General features: G+C 44.6%; 1 protein-coding gene across 5 annotated transcripts; it reads left to right on the top strand.

Annotated features, from left to right (window-relative positions):
• The first annotated feature begins 968 nt into the window (after positions 1-968).
• On the top strand, positions 969-18,974 carry arhgef38 (Rho guanine nucleotide exchange factor (GEF) 38). 5 transcript variants are annotated; one of them, XM_071407716.1, is made up of 18 exons: positions 973-1,039; positions 1,389-1,451; positions 1,781-1,855; positions 2,169-2,444; positions 7,882-8,072; positions 8,445-8,562; positions 8,866-9,013; positions 9,134-9,151; positions 9,670-9,869; positions 10,231-10,367; positions 10,646-10,750; positions 11,031-11,153; positions 12,454-12,654; positions 12,996-13,175; positions 13,427-13,561; positions 14,237-14,438; positions 16,306-16,625; positions 18,195-18,974. In XM_071407716.1, exons 4-18 carry the CDS (start codon positions 2,207-2,209, stop codon positions 18,375-18,377), a joined length of 2,499 nt encoding a protein of 832 aa, XP_071263817.1. In that variant the 5' UTR covers positions 973-1,039; positions 1,389-1,451; positions 1,781-1,855; positions 2,169-2,206; the 3' UTR covers positions 18,378-18,974. The 5 variants fall into 5 exon arrangements, with proteins under 5 accessions (XP_071263816.1, XP_071263813.1, XP_071263817.1 ...); XM_071407715.1 differs by having other exon boundaries at positions 969-1,451; XM_071407713.1 differs by having other exon boundaries at positions 1,781-2,444.
• Positions 18,975-19,020: the final 46 nt, after the last annotated feature.

The raw sequence follows: 19,020 nt of genomic DNA, 5'->3' as shown, positions 1-19,020 counted from the left end.
TTACTATGTGTACTTGAATACTCTGAGTCGATGTCACAGTGCATTTTGTAACTTTATTGTATGTCACACTGTGTTGACCTTGATAAAAAAAATAAGTCAGGTGATTAAATATCATGCATGTTCCTTTGCTTTTTCACTTTTGTAAAAGCTGCATATATTCGTTTTGGGGGGACGACACAAGTATGAGAGGAAAATGTAATTCAGAGGTACAGTCTCTACGCTGTTACTAAATTGTCACGAAGATGGAGTTGGAGTTGAGTATCATTGGAGTGGACGAGATGTTTTACAGGGAGCAACACAGTCTAATGGAGGACTAACAGGTGTCTAACAACACACTACACAGTGAGCTGGAAACACAATATGAGCCTTTATCGCCCTGTGCTTCAGTGGGGAGGGAAATGGTGCCTCCATTCATTGTCCTCTCACCATGGAATGCACTACCTGTCTAGAAACCATTGTAGTAGCTTATTGTTGTATGGCCAATATACCTGTTGAACCAGATCTGGCTGAAGTATGAAAGATAATGCATTGTTGCGTTGCTGGGTTTTGAGTTTGCAAGAATGGCACTTCACTGTACTTGTGCATGTGACATTGAAACTTGAAACGAATGTATGGCAGTTTTATCAGCAGAGTGAGAACCGTGTGTATTATTGTGTTACTGTGATCAAATCGTTTGTAGGTTCAATAAAATGTGTTTTTCAAATTGGCCCATTCATTTACTGGACAGACTGTATAGAGTACATGATGTTTATATTACGCCATTATGCCCCTCTCTCTTTCTCTCAAGTGCAGTCAGTGCTTCATGACTGTTGATCGCTTTCAATGTTTGCTGTAGCTTGTCTTAACTACATAAGCTAACCTATTGGCTAGCCCAGCCGATTAGGACTGGTCAACACAGGTCAAATGCTGTACCCAGATGAGTATACACGCTTTAAAACCCTCCTCCCTCCTCACTGTGCACTTTGACCTGGTGCTTTGTGCTCTCGTTTTAATTCCCTATTTACTTTGCTGTAGTTTAGAAGAGATTTGACCTATAAAGGTAAGCAAGTAACTTTTTCCAACCATCTTTTCATCATTGTTAATATACAGTATGATTAGGACCAGGGTTTTTTCCCTGACCAAGTGAAATCACCAGGGAAACCTCTGGGCCCTAGTTATAGCTTGTAGCCTTCCTGGACCCACTTTAAGCGTTATCGTCAACATTTCTCTATGATGAAGAATATGCTGTATGTTTGTGAACATGTGGATTCTGTGCATTCTGTTATTATCCTTCAATATTTATCTGCCTAAAGTGCAGCATCTGCTGCAATGAATCACTTAATTGACATTTGAACAGACTTTTTCCCCACAGCAACCCACTTGTTGAATTCATGCATCTAATTTTACAGTTGGTGGGAAATAATGATCTCATGAACATGGATGTGGGATTCCTTGAGCTCTCAGAAATAAAGGTTATCTATTGGTTATATATTTGAAGTGTTTTTGTTTTGTGTATTCTGAATAGTAAACACCTTTAGTTAAAGACCCCAGGTTCTTCAAATGGAAAAAAAACAATAACCATCATTTACATTACAATTTTTTTTTACAAACGCTGGCTCATTGTCTTGACGCATACTGTAACCAATGTAATACCTAGAGTTTTCCATGCATTCTTTTGCTTTGCATGTTATCCCTTGAGACCCTTCTCTTTAGTAAATCCAAAATAGTACATTTGTTAGTGTAGTGGTCATAGTCCCTCTCTCTTCCACTGCTCCTTTCTTATCCCTCTATCTCTCTCTAGAGATGCAGGTGTTCCCGGGGACGTTGCATTGCACAGCAGTGGAGGGGGCATGACCACAGAGCTCTCCTGTGACAGGTATGGCAGGCAGGAGCCTGGGAGGGGGAGGGGCTACAGAGCTCTCCTGTGACAGGTACGGCAAGGCAGGAGCCTGGGAGAGGGAGGGGCCACAGAGCTCTCCTCTGACAGGTATGCCAGGCAGTATCCTGGGAGAGGGAGGGGCCACAGAGCTCTCCTGTGACAGATACGGCAGGGCAGGTGCCTGGGAGAGGGAGGGGCCACAGTACCTGTGTGGCGTTGGCAGTAGTGCACTACAGTACACCTGTTGCACTTCTCAGGCTCTCTCTTCCTCCGTCCCTCTCTCCCTCTCTCTTTCTCCCTGGCTGGACAGAGAGCACGGGGGGAGAAGAAGAGGGCTTCTTGGTCGACATGGATCCCAACAAGGAGGCCAACAACGGCAGTGAGAAAGAGAAGGAAAAAGAGAAAGTGATCAAGAGGAGAACCAGGCCTAACTTCCTGCGCTACATGCACTTGGAGAGGAGGAAGACGGACACCATCGTGGTGGCCAACGATGACCCCGCCGCCGACATTAAAGGTGACATCAACCTTGGGACCCTGGTGCGGAGGAGTCAGTCGGACAAAACGGAGTACAGTGCCAAACTTAAAGGTAATTGGATCCCCTGAGGTCATAACTATGGCAACTAGGTTAGCTATAGGTCAGGTTTTAACATCTCATAGCTTCCTGTTGACTTGAACGATAGTAAGTTCTGCTCCTAAGTGCTTTGTAAAAGAAAAGGTGACACTTTACTTGGATATTCCATCTGTAGATGGATACTCAACAAACTATCAATAGACTATCAGTAAGACGTCAACAGCATGTCTGTTGACTTTCAACAGGGAAGCATTTATAGACGTTCAGCAAATCAACCGTAGCGTCATAGATTCCAGAGGAACACGTGTGACTTGAGGGTGAAAGCCAGATAGACGAAGGTCACTGTAGCTATGGATGCTTCTGCCGAGCACCTGTTGTGTTGTTATGTTACTGAGGGAGCACCAAGCTATTCCCGCAGGGATGAGGTCACATATGCAAACCGTGCTCCAACCGAGCCACAGTAGCCTTACAGCACGGAGGAGTGGCTATACTGTAGCTACAGGCCCAGTATTAAACCAGATAAGTAAACCTATTATGAGTGAACTACAACAGGGTTTCTATCACTGACTGAAGCGTTTAATTATTAAACCAGTGTGTGGTCTCTGGGACTTTAAAGGGGAAGTGTGAACATCCAGATATATGGACACGTGTCAACACCAGTGTTACTACTGTGCTACCACAGCCTAAACAATGTCTAGGTGCCTGCCACGACATGGTCAGCCTTGACGTTCTCTAAAGTCAAATTCTTATACATTTATCATAAGATTGTTTTTATTTTAACACAATCTGGGTTCAAAATTGAACTAAAGTATCATTACTGGTCGTCATAATGGCTGACATAGCTTTTCTCGAAAAAGGCTATACAGATACACTCCTGACCTGCAAACCAATATTTAATTTCAGAATTGGTTCAAATTAGGTTACGGTCAGGGTTAAGGTCAATGTTAAGGTCAGTTTTTTTTCTTTCGTTTGTCATTTTGCAGGTCAGCAGTGTCCTTTTAGCCTCTCTCACTTTACCCAGACAGTCAGTGTGTCTCATCAGCAAAAACTCACCTCACCTGTCCTTCCTCTACTGCATTACATCAGGTGTTGTCACGCACTTGGAATGTAGACCTTCAGGCGCAGGTTGACGTTTATTGGGATGAATCTTGTCCTGGAGGCAGGGCTGCAAAATTGACTATATATTGTAAAAATCTTGACATTTTTAAAAACTTATTTTAAGGTTAGGGTTAATCATAACGTTAGCAGTGTGGTTAGGGGTAGGTTTAAAATACGATTTTACGACTTTGTGGCTGTGCCAGCTAATGATTACCCTGCAGAGCTGCCTCCAGTACATGAGTCATCCTAATAAATGCCAACCAGCCAAGTAGTCACTGGCTGCCTTACAGAAAATAAGAGGTTAACTATGTAGAGATTCTTGTGCCACTAGTTCTGTAGGTTTCCTCAAGAAGGGAACAATGGTGACCCACACTCCTGCTAATGTCAATTAGGGGCATTAGTTTACACAATTAAACAATACCGTCAATCTCCCATCTAACCAAGCAAAAGAGCCATTTAAACTCTTTTGTATTATAATGACGTGCCGAATAGGACACACTTAACCTATCAGCACACCTACTGTTGACCTGAAACACCGAGACATCCTATTCACTCCATAGTGGACTACTTTTGACCAGCGCCCATAGGGATCTGGTCAAAAGTAGTGAACAGAGTGTGATGTAGGACACTCCTTGTCCTGTCAGCACATCCACTGTTTACCTGAAACACAGGCACTCGTTGCCTATCACCACTTTCTGTTTTCTTGACTTGTGCCCAAGGACCAGCGTCACAACTCAGTTCTCAAACAGCTGATTGTTTTCAGTAAACTGATCGTCACCGCCACCGCCCACTTTAAAGGGTTTCTCCATCACACTAAACAAGCTGCCTTGAGTATAAGTGTACAGGTACATTGCAAATATTGACATAATGGTGGCGTCACATGGGGAAGTGTGCGAGTTGTCCCTGAACACTGAGTTCTCCTCTATCATTCTGTCTGCTGTGAAACAGGTTGATCAAGCCTGGCCTCAAGGTCCATAGCAACCAGAAGTTATGGTCAGTCACAAAGCGTTACCACCCTGATATGATATTGCACACTGGCTAGTGTCATACGGTAATTCACCTCCTCAGTTTATAGTGAGTTATTGAAAGCTGTGAACAGTCATCCACTACTAAGTATCTAAATATTCACAAGACAAACTGGTCAATTGGTATGCATGATACGTGTGTGTGTGTGTGTCTTTGTGTGTGTATGTGTTTGTGCGTGTGTGTTGTGTTGTGTGTGCGTGCGTACGTGCATGTGTGTGTGTGTGTGTGTGTATGTGTGTGTGTGTGTGAATTGGCCTCAACAAGGTCCTTTTGTGTCTTGTTATTGCATCAGATAGTGTGTCCGTACTACGGGGTACAAAGAGCCCCTATCAACCTAGCTACTGTCCTCGGGCCCAGCTCTCACCTGTGGGCCATTAGGAGAGATGACTGGAGCCAAGCACAACTCGGTGAGATATCCTATACAAACCGCAGCTAAACCCAAAGCCAGTGGTTTAATAACTGCTTCAGCCGTTAGCATTGGCCCTTTTGCCCTTCCCATAAGTCTCCACCTCTATTCCCCTAATGTACTTGAACTCAGTCCTTTCTTCAATGACATTCTCCATCCTATTGTATTCTGCAGGGGGGTGACCGGGGGCATCTAACGTGTTATTTTTCCTTGTGGCGATACGTGATCCGTCAGGGTCCTTGTGTTCCAAGGGCTTCCGTACGTTAGATCGTTTTCAATGGCCAAGCCTGGTGAAAAGGCTGGCGTGTCCTCTTTCATGGGAACTCCTGCGCCTGCAACCACACCAGCATAATACAGTAGCATAATGGTGGCCAATGGGACTACATAGACCATTACATTATGGCTCTATCAAACACTGACCCATGATATGACTATATTGTGATAGAAGTGCTTAATTTAACAACATGCTGGTCCTCTTTTGTGGACCTGTTTTATTTCAATAACTCTTACCCAGGCAGGGAGCTAGGCTAGAAGGTCTCAGGTCTTACCCAGACAGGGAGCTAGGCTAGAAGGTCTCAGGTCTTACCCAGGCAGGGAGCTAGGCTAGAAGGTCTCAGGTCTTACCCAGGCAGGGAGCTAGGCTAGAAGGTCTCAGGTCTTACCCAGGCAGGGAGCTAGGCTAGAAGGTCTCAGGTCCAGCTCTCACCCAGGCAGGGAGCTAGGCTAGAAGGTCTCAGGTCCAGCTCTCACCCAGGCAGGGAGCTAGGCTAGAAGGTCTCAGGTCCAGCTCTCACCCAGGCAGGGAGCTAGGCTAGAAGGTACTCAGCCCTGCCACTGAATCTGCACTTTCTTTTCACTTGCAGCAGAGTCTCTTGAATAGCTGTATTTCATACGTTATGTTGTAATGCGACACACGTTTTATTCACATTTATTTAAATTTGAACACTTTATTTTAATTAATTAACATGCTTCTCTTTTACGTGATGTCAAGTCATTTTAATTGCTACAACAATTTTTATTTTATTTAACCTTTATTTAATTAGGCAAGTCAATTAAGAACAAATTCTTATTTACAATGACAGCCTAGGAACAGTGGGTTAACTGCCTTGTTCAGGGGCAGAAGAACAGATTTTTACCCTGTCAGCTTGGGGATTCGATCTAGCAGCCTTTCGGTTACTGGCCCAACACTCTAACCACTAGGCTACCTGCCTCCCCAAAATATAGTAATTGACCACCATTCTTTTAGGGAGAATTATAAAGTATTCTATTTTTTAGGAGGGGCCATTGGAACCTGATAGCCAGGAGGGGTGAAGGTGTCCATTTAGCTTTTTGCAGCTTTAGAGGGCTTGACATGGCATTTGTCTTATCACCTGCCCTTCCAAGGACATGACACCATCATATCCTCATTCCACCTCTCTGTGAAAAATGGTCAAATAGCTCTCCAATGTCAAAGCTTTTGAATGTTACGTTTTAATACCGCATGTATACAAGTGAATGCCAGGGGTGTGTTGACATGAATGCACTGGTAGGAGTGTGAGACTGAGAAGTGGGGAAGAGGTGGGAGGGGTGTGTTGTGAGGGTGCTGGGTGTGTAATGTGTACGCATATGCATGTATGAGTGTGGTGTGGTGTGTGGGTGTTTGTGCGTCAGATTTTTGTTGACTGTCTTGATGTGTGCTGGGGGTGGGGTTGGGTTGTGTAGCGGGATGGCGTGTTTGTGTGTCAGGTGCATCCCCCCCAGCTGGAGCAGATGGAATGCCTGCACACGCCGTGGCATTACATCAGCGAGACAATTAGTTCAGTAACCTGACACAGCTCTCTCTTCCTCCTTCCACTCTATCTCTTTCTCTGTCGCTTTCTCTCTCTCTCTCCCTCTCTCTCCATCTCTCTTCTCTCTCTTTCCACCCACACTCTCTCTCTTTTCCTCTCTCTCTCCCCTCTTTTTCTCTTCCCTCTCCCTCTTCACTCTCTCAATCTCTCTCTCTCCCACCCTCTCAATCTCTCTCTCTCTCTCTCTCCCTCCCTCTCTATCTCTCTCCCGGAGAGGGGGAAGTGGTGTGTTGAGGTCGATTAGGCAGCAGACGCGGAAAGGAAACATCTCCCTTCCCTGAACACACGCTTCACTCCTCTTCACACACACACACACACACACACACACACACACTCTCTCTCTCTCTCTCTCTCTCTCTCTCTCTCTCTCTCTCTCTCTCTCTCTCTCTCTCTCTCTCTCTCTCTCTCTCTCTCTCTCTCTCTCTCTCTCTCTCTCCTCACCCGCCATGCAAAGGACTGCCAGCTAGGGACTGATTAGGGGGAGCAGGGCGATAAAAAAAAGAGAGAAAAAAGAAAGGATGAATAAAGAGGAGAGGAACCTGACAGGCATGCTAATGGGGGCTGGTCGGAGTTCACTCAAAACAATTAGATCAGCGTGAAACACTGGCAGAGGGTTGGGAGGGTTGAAGTCAGGAGAGATGGATGTTTTCTCATGCATTACATACCGTGCCCATGGATGTAAATACAACTTCATGCAGAGGGCTCTTGTACATGTATCCTCTCTCTTTACTTTGCCAGTGAATGCAGGAATAGATCGTTTGATACGGCCCCTTTTTAAACAGATCTCACATTTTAATTGATGTGTAGATGTATGATGTGTAGTTAACACGTTTATTGTGTCAATGATCATGTCATATCTCACCATGTTATTGTGTTATGTCATATTTTGTACATTATCTGTTCAGACAGAGACTATCCAATGGGCACACATTGGTTCAATCAATGTTGTTTCCACGTCATTTCAATGAAATGACGTTGAAGCAACATAGACTAGACAGTCATTTGACTTCTGTGCCCAGTGGGTATATTCTGCATAGAAGAAAACCTTGCCATCCAACACACATCCTAAACTTATCCCTGTGCCTGTCTTAAGAGAAAATGGCGCCCTTGTCCCCCCTGTCGTCGATCCTGGCCTCCCCGGCCCTTGACCCCGCGGAGGTCCGCCTGAGGAAGATGAGCCGCAGGTCGAAGGTCATCCAGGAGCTGGTGCAGACGGAGAGGGACTTCCTCACCGACCTGGAGCTCTGCATCAGAGAGGTGGTCAAGCCCCTCAGAGACAGACAGGTAACGAGGAAGTAGACAGAGTACTCAGTGGGTGATATCATCTGCTTACAGAGATACAGAGGGGTGGTTACCTTGTGTTACCTTGCTTGGTAGTGAATGTTGTATTGTTCATTATTCAGGCAGAGTTGGTTTATGAAGTGATTTTCAAAAGACGACGCATGGTGTTTGAACTGCACACAGCCCACTTCTGACACCAGTGTAGCGAATATCAGGCGTGTGCTCTTCCCAAGATAGCCACTGCCCCAATAGGGATATCTACACTTGGGGGAGATCATGCCAGGCTAACATAGGCTATAGGGTTGTTACAGAACATTGAAGTATATGTATGACTGGCTATGTGTCTAAAAGGTCTCTCCCTGTGTGTGGCTCCAGGTGGTGGACGTGGATCGTCTGTTTACTAACATGGAGACAGTGTGTGAGGTGTCGGCCGCGCTGCTCCACCGGCTGCAGGAGGCCACAGCTGAGCCAGACCCTGAGGCGCTAGTCATAGGTAGGTGACCTCTGACCTCTGTTTAACCTCAGTCACCTGAGTCGTGTTCATCAGGGAAACTTAGTGAATAAAATGGATTGAAACAGGGAGGGGACTACCTGGACTTACCTGGTCCAGTAAGAAAGGCAAATTCTCGTTTTCAAAACTTAAAAAAAACGTTTTCCATTGAGTGACCTAATGAACATGACCCTTGTTTTGACCATACTGCCATTATAATATGCCACATTTCTAAATAAGCCACTCAGGTTGACGGATTTAATACTGGTTAATTCAAATGTATCACGTTTTGTTTTCCCACCGTAGGGGAAGTGTTCATTCAGGCCAAAGCAGCGCTGGAGGACGTCTATAAAATCTACTGCTATCACCACGACGACGCTAACTCTTTACTCAAGTCCTATGAGAAAGAGGAAGGAATAAAGCAACATTTCATCAGCTGTGTGTTGTCACTGAAGTGAGTCACTGCTTGATACTTCCCCCTCATTCATCAACTAAGCATTTCCTCCCAAAGAGGCATTTATACTGTTGGCCATAACTACTTTTATTAAACCAATGACTTTGTGTCTCGTTGCAGGCAGATATACGACCAAGAGTAAGTACACCAGATTTGTATCATCGTTCTTGTAAGAATATCTTTGAATAATTTACATTATAATATCAAAAGGTATCTCATATCTATATTGATTTTCAGTGGTTTAAATTAGTATTAAGTATAACAATGTTATTAAATGTATAATAAAATTGACAGACTAGTTATGTGTAACTAACTGTATCATCCTGTGTTATTGTCAGTGTAATCGTAATAATAATATATGCCATTTAGTAGACGCTTTTATCCAAAGCCACTTAGTGCATACATTTAATGTATGGGTGGCCCCGGGAATCGAACTCACAATCCTGACGTTGCAAGTGCCATGCTCTAACATGTTAACTCTTCTAGCATGTGTTATTAACTGTATAATAATGTGTAACCCAAACAAATCTGCTGGGATCTTTTTCAATTTTCCGCAGCAATTTCTGTTAAAAATTGGCAGAATTTTGCAGAAATATTTTTTTTGCCTCTAGTGTAGTCCCATTATTATTAACATCAAGCTGTGTGGTGGTCTTCAGGGGTAAACCCAACCTGCTGGACATGGGTTCTCTGCTCATCAAGCCGGTCCAGCGGGTCATGAAGTACCCTCTGCTGCTCGGGGAGCTGTGGCAGGCCACGCCCAGCGACCACCCTGACAACAGGCCCCTCCAGGAGGCCCTGACCGCCGCCAAGATCATCAACGTCAACATCAACGAGTTCAAGAGGAGGAAGGACATCGGTACAGCTCTAAATATGCTATAGTCTGAGATGGAGAAATGTGTGATGTAGATATCACCTACACACGCCGCTCTAAATACACTGTCTGAGAAATGTGTAGAACTGACATAAACCATTGTTACATTGAACATTTTATAGAACACAGAACATTGTAGTTAAGATTGGAAGCAATTCAAGTATTATACTGTATGGCAGTTATTACCATGCTTTACATCCCATTACTAAATGTCAGGACCCCTTTAGTGCTTCAACCATAGAGATCCGATGAAGTTATTTTTAACGTTAGTATTCTAATTCCTAATTGTACAGTGTGGCTCCAACTTGGTCTTGTTCTTTACATCCGATTCTCTGTCATGCTGTAGTGATGAAGTACAAGAGGACCGAGGAGGATGGGGGGACACTCATGGGTAAACTGAATAAGTTCAGCATCCACTCTATCAGGAAGAAGTCTGACAGGCTCACAGGATACCTCAAGATCCTCACAGGTGTGGAGCCACAGGTAAATATCTACCTGCTACACCTCTCCCACTCTACACTAAGTTCTATAATATGAATGTGAGTAAATACACTTCATGTGTTAATGACATAACCACAACTTGGGGACATTTGTGTAAAACCTATTTTTGTCTTGAGGTTATCAATAGAACAATCTGCCTTCATTAAAAAGTAAATACTAGTCTAAGGAGCTGGAAAGGTCAATATTATCTGAACCACTGAGTAAACTCCTTCCTTCCCTCTCTCTCTCTCTGTCTCTCTCTCTCCCTCCCTCTTCTCTAGGTGAGAGATGAGGTGTTCGACAAGGAGGAGAAGCTGTTCAGGAGTCTGGAGAAAGCAGTGAGACAACTAGTCAAGAACGTCCACTGTTACCTGATACACATACAGGTAATCATGTACCAGCCATTGATTGATTGATGGATGGATGGTTTGATGGTTGATTGATGGATGGATGGATGGATGGATGGATGGATGGATTGATGGATGGATGGATGGATTGATGGATGGATGGATTGATTGATGGATGGATGGATGGATTGAAAATGTCCTAATATTCAGAACAAATAAGGTGGTGTAGACAATCTCAATGTTCCAGTCAATAATATGGACATACGGGAGTAATACCCATGGAAAGCAATAGTGACGGTGTCTTTTACATGTTGTGTAGGAGATGGTAGGTGTCGCGGTCCAGAATGCTGCAGACCTGGAGGACATCATGAAGGATCCAGACAAAATAGACACAAACGGTACTCAGCACCTGAAGAACGGCAACAACCCATACAAGCACTTTGTAAGTTTGACTCCACATTTGGATACCCTATTCTCACAGTAAATACAAACTATTTCCTGTCGAGGAGCTGTGTGTTCTTTTTGACAACTTAACTATTTGTTCCTTTCTTCCATCTTCCATCTCTCTCAGGCCACCGGCTCTTCTCCTCTCTTCTCTCTCCTGCTTGTCAGCCTGTCTATCCTTTCTTCCGTGGACGCTGTTCACTTGTGGGGCCTGCTTGCCCTAGCTGTGCCCTCCTGCGCTTACACGGCTCCCTCTCTCTCTCTCCACTCCTCCGTCAGAGTGAGTGAGTGATCTGTCAGTCAACCTTTCGGCTTCCACTCCCGCCTGGTGAAACATTTAATCTCTCCCTCTACCCCTCTAAAACTGCACTCTCCTCACACTCCTCTGTCTCTCTCTCCCGCTTAATGTCTCCCTCCCACCCCTCTCTTCTGCCGTCTGCCCTCCTTTCTGTGGGGATAGCTCTGTTGCTCATTCCGAGATAACGAGCCTTTTGAATAGAGTTCTTTGTGTTACTTGGTGCTCTCAGTGAAGGATGAGGAGCCACTCGAGGGCCCACAGAGACTTTAATGAGCGCTAATAGCTAACAGCGCTAATAGGTCAGTACAGCTCATACAGCAACTAGCCTCTGAAACTGCAACGCACCTGCCCTCTGGGTGGAGAATAAGGGTGCTCTTTTGTATCAACGAGTTTCATTATGATGCCTTTTGTTACTATTCGAAATAGGCACATCATTATTCGAATTGTGCAAGGCAAGATGTTTTCAGAGGAGATTATACAAACTAAAGTGCAGATGGCAGAACTATTTGCGACAGACCAATTTGTAGGCCATTTCGTGCCTCATTTGATTGATTCCCACAGCCACAATCATATATAATGAGACAAGGGCTTCTATTTTGTAATCTATGCAAAATAAATGCCCTACAGTATTTCGATTCCCTGTATGTTTGTGTGATCTCACACCAAAAACGCAGGTTGATGTTTATTGTCATGAATCTTGCCCTGAAGGCAGAACTGAACGATGTCCGCTAGATGGGTCAGCTGCAAAGTCAAAATTGGCTATAATGTAAAAATGTATGAAAAAAATAAATAGCTTTTTGGTCTTCAAGGCTAGGGTTAGGCATTAGGGTTAGCAGTGTAGTTAAGGTTAGGGTTAAGGTTAGGTTTCAAATCAGATTTTATGACTTTGTGGCTGTGTCAGCTAGTGACCACTCTGCAGAGCTGTCTCCAGGGCAAGATTCATGTAATGTATGGAAAAACACTCATTCTCCATCATTGCTTCCCTATATGACCCCTTCAGAAAGAGAGGATGGCACATCTGGTCCTGACACCCCTCTCCTCACTCCAAGGCATGTTCGCCGCCCCGCAGAAACTCATCCAGAAACGCTACGACAAACTATTGGACTACTGCAGCCGCCTGGAGCGCTCTCCCTCCTCCTCCTCCTCCACGTCTTCTGCCTCTTCTTCTTCCTCCTCTCCATCACCTGTATCTGAGGACCAGGTGAGTTCAACAAGGATTCCGTTTGCAGCGATCATGTTACCTAGCAACAATTTACGTTAACCTATTAGAATGAACATACCTAAATGTTATATTGAAGCCGCAAATAGCTCATTTAGTTAGGGATTATAGCATTTTAGCGACAATATTAAAACCGAAAATAATTTTGCTATTGAGAGTTTAGTTTATTGGTCTTTCAGCATTATAACAGTTCTCATTAAAAACTGAATTATTTTAGCTGTTACAATAAAGAAAATCATAAATGTTAAAATTAAATAAATACGACAATTTCAGAATGCTATCAAGGTCTTTGCTAAAATGTTTAAATCTGTTTGTTTCTACAGGGACAGGTTGCGGCGCGGAGGGACTACGCAGCCCTCAATGCTCAGCTGGTGGAGGAGCTGCAGAGATTCAACATGGCCGCACATACTATCTTGTCCAACTGTGTCCTCTGCCTGGTGACCCTGCTGAAAGGCCTGATGGACACGGCCTGCCACCACGCACCCTCCATACAGCAACTACCGGTGAAGACGGGAAGGGGGAGTAAGGGAGATTGAGGGAGGGAGGGAGTGGGACAGCGGAGGTGCATTTGGCGATAGGTGGTTTATGTGGAGTTTTGTGTGGTGAAATAGAGAGGGCGACTTTAATTGAACAGCAATATATTTTGTAGTATGAAAGGGAAAGGATTTGTGGTGGACACAGTGTGTTGTGAGTTTATGCAAAATACCACACATTGAAGTATGATAAAGTATGATTAAATGTTTGATTTGTCCAGGCTCCTTTGTCCAACATCAGTGAAGTCCAAAGCAGCATCATGGAAGAGCTCAACAACCTGACTCTCGTCAAGGACAACGCACAGACTCTAATAGAACGCAAAGTCAGCTTCGAGAAAACAAAGAAAATTTTAGCTGTAAGTTTGGGAAGAAAACATGGTTGAAAGCTGGAAGGACTTGCCTCAATGTATCCCCCATTATTACTACAGTATGTGATAAGCTAAGGTAATTAAAGGCTAGCCTGGTCCCAGATATGTTTGTGCTGTATAGCTGTTGTCATGCCAATGACATTAGGAGTTGGTAAGACAGCACAAACACATCTTGGAGCATCCTCACTGAGCCAGCTATCTGCCGTAATGCCAGTAGGCTCTAGGTAAAAGCAGCATTACCCCACAGCCTCACCACCTATTCCAGGATTGGCTCCCTTATTTGTTTAATTGAACCAATTAAAAGTAAATTAAAGAACAATGTTGGAGAAGTTATCGGAGCCACCAGACTCTGCCGAGCTCTCTGGGTTGGGATTAAATAGAGCGCTTGGCAACCCCAGCGCTACTCCAGTTATTACTCCCCCAAGACAAACTGTGTGTTTTTGTGTACGTGTGTGTGCGTACGTGCGTACGCTTACATGTGCTTGTATCTGAACAGCGCAAGACTCCTTTGGATGGGTTTCGAACCACCTTCCCCTCCTGAGACCCATCCCCACCCACCCCCACCAACCCAAGGGGACTCGTTAGCGATCATTCCCCCACTCCCCCATTGGGACACTGATGACTCGGCTCATATCACCCTAACTCCCTTCTCCCCCTCCACAGGTCCCAGAGATCCAGCGTCAGACAGAGGGCAACAGGACCAGGGTGCTGGACGAGTATCCAGCTGACAGGCTGTACCAGCTGAAGAGGAACTGTAACGGGTGTCAGGAGCAGGATGTCAGCCTGCTGGAGGGGGAGCTGGTGGGCCTGCTGGAGGACACAGACCCCCTGGGGAGCCGGCGCCGCTGGCTGGTTGACACTGGCAGTAAGTTCATTATCATAGGTTGGATTATGTGATGTGACGCTGTTGGATCATCCTGTCTCATGTTGCTACAGTGGCTTAGTTATTGGATGTGTGCCATTTTTGTTAGGGCCGGACGATACCGGTATGGTGATGCTCGTTACTATTGTGGCAAGGAAACAAAACACAAAGCGGATTGAACTTCTTTAGAAATCAGCTCTAATGTTGGAAACACATCCAGTCACATTTATTCATTTGACATTCAGCGGGTTTTTAAAAGGACCAAAGAGTTTGATGTGCTAAGTGTTTTCATTTATGCCATGGAACAAATATATTACAGATTTTGTCACAGCCCTAATGTTTGATCTGTATGAGAAAATTGTAATTGCACTTTTATCTAAACTAGCGGTGATAGACCGCCCAAATAGAGGATGTTTAATTCACTACTTCAACCGTTAAGGTCTATGTAATGTAGACATAATGCTCTCAGTTTATGTCCATTGTACAGGTGTGTCTTTTGCATTATGGGTACTGTAGTACATCATCCTACAGGTCTGATCTACATGACCTAACTCCAGACAAACATCCCCCCTCACTACTGTGGAACTAAACTCCGAGCTCTTCTGTCCTGTGGCGGGTTTTGTAGATAGATACACATCTCACTTCCTGATTACTAACCTACCACAGCTGACAAGTCAGCCAGCCTGCTGGGGAAATTCCCAGAGGCCTCTGACTGTGATGTCACGGTGATACTTGGAACAAACTAACCTCACCGACTCGTTCTGTCTCTCACTCTCTAGAGAGTTGCTGCCTCACAACAAGGCCAACTCAAAGAGTTTGTTACCATGTATTTTCCGCACCGCACGTCATCTAGCACTGAGTGCCTGCCAGTTGTTTGCGGCGAGCCGCCTTTCGCTGTAAGCAGAGTTACTTAGAGTACAAAGCCTCTCCCTGGGGGCATTGAGAAACACAGGCTGAGGAGGAGAAAGGAGATGCCTGCCGCGCTTCTCTGTACTCCAGAATAACAAGGCTCAAATCAGCCAAGTTTTTGCAAGGAGTTGTAGAAAGGTTTGTGTGTGTGTGTGTGTGTGTGTGTGTGTGTGTGTGTGTGTGTGTGTGTGTGTGTGTGTGTGTGTGTGTGTGTGTGTGTGTGTGTGTGTGTGTGTGTGTGTGTGTGTGTGTGTGTGTGTGTGTGTGTGTGTGTGTGTGTGTGTGTGTGTGTGTTTCTCGGTACCGACTGCATTCTGAAACTACTTCACAGATTTGTTTCATCCACTGGGACTACTAGTCTTCATTAGAAGCTGTTTATTATATGGTCGATATTAATGCTACCGATGCAGTAAACAAAACTACTATTTCCCATTGCAACAATACGCCCGGTTTAAGGAAACCTTCGTTTTAGAGGCAGTTTAAGGACTGCGCAATCACACAATTCTTTCTTTCATCCTTCATTCGTTGACAGTGACACCGATCTCCCTGTGACTTACCCACAGTACACCCAGTCTCACAAAGAACCCTATTCACATGCAACCCAACCACCTGTGCATTTGTTGAGCCTCCCTGCACCTAGCTCTCTCACAGACTTATTTTTTCCCTTATCTTTAACTCTGCATTGTTGACCCTTAAGTTAGCATTTCACTGTTGGTCTACACCTGTTGTCTACGAAGCATGTGACAAATAACATTTGATTTGAATAGCAGCCTATAGTCTTTTCTTTCAAATACTTTATGTGAATCAATGGAATAGTTCGTAAAGTGAAAACCCTGCCCATCTGGCACTCCAGGCAGGCTCAAGCCCACATTCATCACAGCACCTGGAAGATTTCAAGTACTATTTGAACCCAGATATGTCTGACAGACACAAACATCCCCCTGTTCTCCTTCTCTCCCAGGCACCCAGGGTTACGTGTACTCATCCTTCCTGAAGCAGTACAACCCCAACAGGGATCAGGGTCGACCAGGTCAGGGTACGGGGATCACAGAGCCCCAGCAGCCCATCGTGGTGCTGGACGAGGACTTTGACAACCTCAGCCTGTTTGTGTCGGGCAGCGGGAGGAACAACAGCATACGGAGCCGGAGCAGCATACCTAACTTCAGCCTCTACAACACCTCCAGTACCTCGCTTGACAGATGCTCCACCCCGTCCAGCCTACAGGGCGACACAGAGCCAGACATCCGCCAGGATGTGGACACAGATCCAGACAACCAGCAGGTGGGGTAACACTAGGTTAAAGAAGGGTCGTTCTGAACCCTTATGGACCCTACTCTTTATACAGGCTCTGGTCAAAAGTGGTGCACTATGTAGCATAATATATCTTTATACAACGGGTGGTTCTAATACTGAATGCTGATTGGTTAAATCCGCATTCCAGCCAGTGTCTATTTCACAAGTTACCACCGGCTAAATCTATGACGTTAAAATACCTATTTACTCTGTTCCATCTGACTGAGCAATCCACTGTGTCATCAGCCCAGCCAGGCAATATATAAACTTGTATAATATGTGTCTACGTGACAGGTGCATTACGAAATGGAAGGACCGATCCTGGTTCAGTTGTCAGGGCTCAGAGTAAACAGAGGGCTTAGGTGTGCCTTTCAGTAGGCTTTACATAGTTGACATAACAATCTCAATAGAATGAATGGCGAACTCCATTCGCTGAACAACACGTCAAAATGTACTATTTGATATACAGGCTACATTGTAATTTACAAACAATAAAGATTACATTGAAAGCAAAGCACAGGAAATACATCGATCACAAGCTAATATAACAATCTACAAAAAGGATTTAACTAAGCAAGCAATGTATCTTTACTAGCTTATAGTGATGCCTGTAAAGGCCTCCTCAGAGCCGTGCTATGACCGCCGTGGTATGACAGAGTCGTGGTATGAAATATGAGGGTGGTTATTGCATGGAGCAGTAAAAAGTTAAGTGTGCTGGTTTATAGTGCAGATGATTTGAAAACCCACACTATTAGGCCTGTTGGAAGCCTTGGGGCGGTGTGTGTTTGTGCCTGTTAAGTCTGGCTCTGATAGGTTTAGGGTCACACTTCCATCTCGCATAGAGATTATATGGAGTGAATAACATTTATACGACACCAGCGCTGTCACTCAACATTAGTCCCTTTAGCAGCCGCTGGGCAGGCTCTGTTCTTACTATGTCTTGGTTTGCTGCGACCTGGGAGGACGCTTTTGACCTCCATCAGAATATGAGGCGGTTAATATAGATTGTAAATGGATATTGGTGATGGTGGGTTTGGGAATACAGTTGTGATGGGGTCTGTATCTTCTTTTGTATGGACTAACAGTGACACCGACTGGTGAATTAAGGAAATACCACACTGAATTCAGTAGACCGTACAGCAAATTTTGCCAATGGAATACGCTGTGCTATCGCAATTAACCAATACCTTGACACGTTTTGGATTTAAAAGTTTCCTCAGATTGTATTTCAAATTACTTTAGTAAATAACTGTATGTTGGGGCACTTGACCAATTAGTTTGGGGTCAGATTCTGAGGAACATGAACCTAACATTTTCTCCACTACATCACACAGGCTGGTGGCACCTTAATTGAGGAGAACAGGCTCATTCTAATGACTGGAGCGGAATTAGTGGAATGGTAACAAATAAATCAAACACATGGTTCCCAGGCGTTTGATTCCATTCCATTTGCTCTGTTCCAGCCGTTATGAGCCGTTCCACCCTCATCAGCCTCCTGTGTACTGTATGCATGGTACAATAACTGCTGTAATGTGAATGTTCTGTCTGTTTCTCCAGTTTTATGCGGTGTACGGGTTCCAGGCACGCTGTGACCAGGAGCTGACCATGCAGGAGAACCAGCATGTGAGGATCCTCAAGTTCAGCGACCTGGGAGGCAACAAGGACTGGTGGTTGGCCGAGGCCAACGGACAGAAGGGCTACGTCCCAGCCAACTACCTCGGCAAAATGTCATACGCATAAAGGAATAGATTGGGATTAAGAAGGCCCAATCCCAAATGGACTCCTAGCCCCTACAGGCAGGTTTCCCAGACACAGATTAAGCCTAGTCTTGGACTAAAATGCAATTTTAATAGAGACTCCCAAGGACTAGGCCAAATCTCTGTTCAGGAAACTGGCCCTATGGAGATTTGAGAACATTTGATAGTTCCAGCTAGCATTTCAGGACAAGGTAGATTTATTACCATATCCTCTCAAATCTCCACAGGCGTAGGGTTGATTTGGGATAGGGTTTTACTGTAATCTGTCTGTCTATATAAAAAAAAAGAATGACCAGAAAATGTCATTATCAAAAGATCATGACTGTTAAGATCATTGCATATATGCATTTTGCACTAAGAATGAAGCTATCATTGTGCTGAGCACTTAGTATTGCCACCTGCAGTGTTGATGAATTTATATTGTGAATGTGTGTTGTCCCAATGAAAATGATTTATTCTAATATATGTCAAGCAAATGTATTTTGAAAGAGATAATGCATTTTAGAGTTATACAGTTCCTCCATGTAATATGTATATTTTAGATCACTCATCAGTGATGAATAAAGAGTCTTTATCAGTGGTGCGGGATCCTGTTCAATTAACGGCTTGTTCATTTGATGACTGCT

Source organism: Salvelinus alpinus, chromosome 6 (assembly GCF_045679555.1).
Source record: "Salvelinus alpinus chromosome 6, SLU_Salpinus.1, whole genome shotgun sequence".
Lineage (NCBI taxonomy): Eukaryota > Metazoa > Chordata > Actinopteri > Salmoniformes > Salmonidae > Salvelinus > Salvelinus alpinus.
This window is presented reverse-complemented; position numbering and strand designations above follow the sequence as displayed.

Coding starts and splice junctions, on each gene's coding strand:
- arhgef38 (XM_071407715.1), top strand. CDS start 2,207: ATGGATCCCAACAAGGAGGCCAACAACGGCAGTGAGAAAGAGAAGGAA. Junction 11,154..12,453: donor ACAACCCATACAAGCACTTT/GTAAGTTTGACT, acceptor TGACCCCTTCAG/AAAGAGAGGATGGCACATCT. Junction 12,655..12,995: donor CACCTGTATCTGAGGACCAG/GTGAGTTCAACA, acceptor TTGTTTCTACAG/GGACAGGTTGCGGCGCGGAG.